The sequence below is a fragment of the Octodon degus genome, unplaced genomic scaffold (genome assembly GCF_000260255.1).
Source record: "Octodon degus isolate 3935 unplaced genomic scaffold, OctDeg1.0 scaffold00205, whole genome shotgun sequence".
Taxonomy (NCBI): domain Eukaryota; kingdom Metazoa; phylum Chordata; class Mammalia; order Rodentia; family Octodontidae; genus Octodon; species Octodon degus.
In genome coordinates, this window is record NW_004524781.1 from 3,382,423 (window position 1) to 3,388,468 (window position 6,046).

A 6,046-nucleotide genomic window follows, 5' to 3' on the forward strand; every position below is an offset into this window, starting at 1 on the left:
GGGGCAGGGGCTGGGGGCCGAGGCAGAAGCTGGAGCAGGGAGCAGGGTCGGGAGGGGGCCGGCGGTGGGGCGCCCAAGCCCTCCCTGCCGGTGTGTCCACTCCTTCCTGTTTCTGACCGTGACTTCCTATGAAACCTTTGAAACTGAACCTTTGTAAGTGATCATTAAAATTTTCAAAAAGACTTGTAATTAAACTATGATCGCATTTATCTCTGGCAGCCGTGACAGCTTTGAGAACAACCAAACCTTCACTGAAGAAGAGAGTTAAAGCTCTTCACTCTTAGGAACGTCAGTTCTTTTTTAAAAGTCACAGGTTTTGAAGACTGATTGTCGTTTTGCTCAATACTGGTATTCATTCCTTCAGGTGTGATCCACGAATATGTACTGGGACAGTTTTAAGTCATCTACCTATCTTCTTATCCAATCCTCCACTTCAAAAAATGGCTCATGTGTTTATGGCTGTGTTTACCTTACCCAAGTGTTAATGACCCTGTTGGAGAGGCTACACAGATGGGCATCTCTGGATAGATCTGTACATAAATTCCTCTCTGCTGGGCCCTCTAGTAAGCCAAAAGCAACAAAGAATACCAGCTTGTCCTTCTATCAGTTGAGTACATAGTGGTTTTTTTCTTTCTTTCCTTCTTTCTTTCTTTTTTCTTCAATTATGAGGAGGCTTTACTGCTTTGGAAAAGGGCTTAATTTAAAAATTTTGAAAGCATTTTTTCTTGTCTATTATACTAAATATGTTGTCATTAGCATTAAAAATATTAAGCACCATGTTTATATACTTTTCCACTTGACAAGTTATATCTTGTAGTACATCTAAAAAGAAATGGACTCAAGTCAGCTAATCAATGAATCCAAAAACATTAATAAACTCAACTTTTTAAAGAAAACATAAAGAGTAACGCAAAAGTAAATTTCCTGTTTTTCTGGTCTTCTGTAATTCCTTTCAAAGCATCTGAAAGTTTATGTCACTTTAGGTATAGTAATAACATTAAGTAACTAAATGGAAATTTGTTTTTAATTTTTAAAATCTTAGAAATATACTACATGCTCACATCTATGTAAACAGAAAACACTTAAATATTGAAAGCAAGTAATCTAATTGCTTCATTTATTTGCATAGGCATTTAGTAAGTAAACTATTAGTTCTTTTAAAAAGATGTTACAGTAGTTAAAAAAAGAACAAAGATTCTTTTACTACTACCAAATTAAGTAGTATTGATTAAATACATTTCCACTGATATTGAACAGTTTCTAGAGAAAAGAAAAATGGAAAATGTAACCTTTAAATTTTCCTATGGTAAGAATGACAAGACCTGGCCTAGGAATATGTACACAAGAGAAAAGTTGTCTGTTCATAATTAATCACATTTGTTTCTTCAAAGTCAACAAATTTTTAAAATACTGTAAGGATAAAATAATGTATATGTATTTAATATAGATGTTTACATTCCTTAATTTAATTTGTTTCCATTTTATGTTATCTATTCATCTTACTTAATTTTCAAAAGTAGATATTTCATTAACTATGATTCTATCTTTGGGTTAAATTGACTTGCCCTCCAAGCTCAAGCCCTAGAACAAACGTCCCTCTGAGTGCCCAGTGTGGCCTGGGAATGCACAAGAGGTCAGTGAAGGTTTTCAGCAGCTTCTTGCATGTAGCTCACCTTAGCATGGGACATGTCATCAGACTGTCACACTGTCACTTCACCCAGGTGACCTCCTCAGGACAAACCCCGGCTTATGGCTAGTTTGACCCATTTGAACTCACTCCCCACCAACACAGACATCTTTTAAGATACTAAAACAATTAAATTCTCCTGAGTGCTACAGTAATATGAAATATGTTGGAAGTGATATTTGGTAATATTGGTTAATTTGTTAAACTAAAAAGCATTCAAATTCTCAGTTCCTAATATTACACTTTTACCTTTCCTGGTATGATTTGATATTTCTTTCTCTTTTTTTGCTATGGAGGATATATAGAAATTAAAACTTTTTACCAGATACAGATTGAGTGTGAGGTTTGGATATATAAGAAGACATGTTTTACAGATAATAGAATTGTGGTTCAATTTTTCTCCAAAACTATTATGAGAAACTTATCTCCCTTCAAGATCAAGTTGCCATAATTTCTAGCAAGACATCTTATTTGGAATTATTAAAGAAGAAAAGATATGGTTTGCCACTGAGCATAAATCATTATTCATCTGTGCAAGTAAGATAAAAATAAAGTTTTAAAAAGTTTACATCCAATATTATGTCTCCATAAGAAAAATGAATAATTACATCTATTGATATAGGCAATACTATTATATTGTCATTATAATATAATAAACATTTCATCTATATAAATAAAAACATTCCTTAATGATAAAAAAGATTATATAAATCACTGGATAAAATTGCTTATTATTATTTTGACTTTCTTATACTATATGGATTTATAAAAATAATGGTGTAAAAATGAAATTTGTAATTCTTTTCATAAATGATATTTCTCATGTGAATTACCAAAAAATTAAATTACAATAAAGCGTATTGTTGAGATAACTGATGTTTTCTAAAGTATATAACACATTCTTCTCTGTCAGATTTTAAATGACCTGCACTGATTTCATTAAAATATTGAAGCTAATTTAAATTTTTCAACAATACCTGACAAACGCTGCAAAGTAAAATACCAGGACCCAGATTTTCATGCCCTTTAGATCAGGCAAAAGCACTCAATTTGGAAATGACCTATGTCTAAAAGTTCCAAATGAAACCCGCTAATTTACACGGAGAAATGAAGACAGCCAGAATACTTGGCTCATGCAGAAGTGGTGGCTCCCTAGGACTTACTGGTGAGAGCTCTGTCTTTCATAACATGAGACACAGGGTTTGCTATGCACCTTGTACTCCAAGCTGACCTCGAAGAGCAAATGAGCGGAACACACCAGGAAGGACATATATTGTAAAAACATGCGTGTGTCATGAGGATTGGTTGCTGTTGGACTTTTCAAAGAATATTTCCTTTGAGAACTATGAGGAAGTTTTTAATTAAATGTATAATAAAGCATGTTGATTTTAAGTCAAAGCAGATTGCTTTTTTAACATGGAGTTGTAAAAGTTTTTGCATTAATATTAAAAGTTCTCTAATTTTCACAGGTGGTTAAACTTGTTGGTAAATTTTGAGTTTTCAAAAATAAGACATATTCAAATTTATTTTCTTTTAAATATCTAAAATCATTTTAAATTGACGATTCCTTTAGTATTATTGTGAGAGCAATGAGATATTGTTACTATTGACAAATGCCATAACTTGCAAACATTGATTAAAACATGAGTTTTTATTCAATACTGTTGCTACCTACAGAAATTCCTAATTACTTTACCTCAAGAAAAGGAAAATTTTGTATAGGTAAAGACTATCATATTATGTTTTGCATTTCTCTTCCCTGTAGGACAAGTCAAATAGGTATGATACATTTTAATCATTACACTTAAGAAATATTAGTGGAAATCTGTATTCTGAAGTATTTTTCATGGAATTTTTCTAAGCCCATCCTAGTTTCCTTGATAGTGGTATTTTACAGTATTATTTGATGTTTGATAATCATATCAATATTTTTCAGTAATGTGTTCCTTAAGTTATTAATGAAAGATGCTTTAAAATGCTGCTTTAACTTTCCCATATGTAAATATCTTCCTTTTTCTTGTCTCAAACACTACTGTCCTCAAATATTTTCCTTTTTAGACCACTGCTTTCATTTCTGTATTTAAGGTAGGTTGAAATGCTAGCAAGCGGTGAAAAGACCTGAATCTACCAAAACTGTAACTATTTTAGTTGAGCTTTTGGTATTAAACATATATGTGACCTTATTGACTAAAGCCCAGCCTTCTTTCTACCAGATCAATGAAAGAAACAGAAGCTGGAGAGAAGAGTACAGAAAATGAGACATGTAAGTATGACCACCTACCAAGCAAGTCCTTCAGCATTAGGGAAATTTCCACTGTGTAACAGTATAGATTAGCAAATAAATGAGCAACATACCTAAGTTGACAAAGCTCATGACCATGTCAGCATCGTTCAGAAAGCTGGTATCATGGAGGCTGGCCAGGGGAGGGCTTTGGGTGGTCAGCGGCGTGGCTCGTGATAGCTGTGTGCGGCGCGGGTACCCATTGGGAGAGGCCGGGTGCCCTCTCCTCTGCCCTCTGGCCTCTGCTGCCAGCGATGCCCTCGTGGAGTAGTCGGACTCTTCGGGGTTGTCTTCACTGGCCATGGCGTTGTACAGGTCCAGCATGAACAGAGGTGCAGAGGACGCTTGTTTTCCAGGTGAAAAAGGTCTGGGTCTGTGAGGCAGACCCAAGATAGAGAGAATTTCCCTCTGGATTTCCCGTCTTTCGTGGTTCCGTAGTCTTCTATAAATAAAGCTGGAGTGGACGTGATCCTCTCCCAGACCTCCAGCAGCCGAGCCCACCAGCGGCCAGCAGCTCCCCAGGAAGCCCACAACGCCCCTGAGTAAAAGCACAGTCAGAGGCATCTTTGTCCAAAAGCAGAAGTTGGTATTTTAAGTCTTTCTTGTCCACTTTTCAAAAATATCGTAAATTCCTAGGAGGTATGCTTTCCCAGTAGCTGTGAAAACAAATTTACCTATTCTTCATGACAGTGACATTTCTGAACACAACATTCTCCTTGATTTTCCTGCCTTATTTTAAATATTTTGGAATGTGTCAAAAGTAGTTATTTCTAAGAAAGCTGAAACTCGGATTTCCAATTATCCACAGTTGTTAAGAGCTTTTCCTGCACTGATGGAGCAGATGACGGCTAATATTACTTGATCAGATGGCCTATGCATTCCTATACAAATTGAGGATAACCAGGCCTTTGGTGTCTGAATTAACGAAAGCTGATCTTCTGATACACTGTAGCTCCCAAGGTGTCTTCAGTTGCTGGAGTCTTCGCGACTTTTGTGCTCTTTTCCAGACAAATGCTGACTTCTGAATCACAAATCTATGCAGATCTGCACCTTGGTGTTGGAATATATATTTGTCCGGCAGCTTGGTGATAACTTTACCATCTTTTGTACCGTCTTAGTGTAAAATAAGACTGAAGGTTGTACTTGTCATGTAAATGTGTTTCCCTGAGTTTACATGAACTCTTTCCTGTAAATCCATTCAATCTCTTGCTCCTTCTTACTGTGAATTCCACCTCCAGCAGGCACAAATATACCAGCCCTCTTCAAGAGATCTAAAGAGCAATGTAAGCACAGCCCTGCTGGGAAAGAAGAGGCTTCTCATTGTAATTTGAAACTGGTAAAGCAAAAAGAACTTAACCCTTTTGCTACCAGGAAAGGCTCCATGTTCAGAAGTGGATCACTGTGCATCTAATACAGAGCAGTGGAGTGCAGGGCATGCAAGTTTCAGGGAAATAAAGGCCAGCTTTCCAGAAAGATATTGAAAATATATCACCCATTTGTACAGTGCTTTCTCAGATCTCTTTCTTTAATGGCACGTAATTAATAGACTTTTTATTAGGTCTCTGGTTGTGACAAAGTTAACATGAAATGTCTCCATTCAGCATCTGAGATTACTTTTGCTTTTTTTTTCCTAAATCATTAAAGCTTATTTCTTAAAAAAAATAAAGAATAAGTTGAAAATTATAGTTACTTTGTTGTTTCTTAATGACAACTAGATCTTCTTCAAATAAAAGAAAATTGACCACTAGGAAATATATATCCCAGTCCCCAAAATAGTTATAATAATTCAATAATGGTGAGTAGGTGACCTAGCTTTAAATTTCCTTCCTTTATCAGAATTTTAAGCAGAAAAATATGTTCTTACCTTTCTTGTTAAGCCATTCCATTGATGGCTTATCCTAAAAAGTTTCGTGATTCTTAACTTCTAAGTCATTTTACTTGAAATATAGATTTAAAAGCAAGATGCTTTCTATAAAATGTGTATTTGTTTGTTTTAACTCATGGAACACAAACATGAACCAGGCTGGGAATCACACCCTCTTAATGACTACATACTGATTAAATTTGAATTTCTTAAG

General features: G+C 35.3%; 1 protein-coding gene across 1 annotated transcript in view; it reads right to left on the bottom strand.

Moving 5' to 3' along the window:
- Positions 1-5,242, bottom strand: part of Bmp5 (bone morphogenetic protein 5) — a 156,766-nt gene extending 151,524 nt beyond the window's left edge. The window contains exon 1 of the mRNA XM_023704840.1: positions 4,043-5,242. Coding sequence (XP_023560608.1) covers positions 4,043-4,532 — 490 coding nt within the window. The 5' untranslated portion in view covers positions 4,533-5,242. The remainder of the gene's footprint in view (positions 1-4,042) is intronic.
- Between the last annotated feature and the right edge of the window lie 804 nt (positions 5,243-6,046).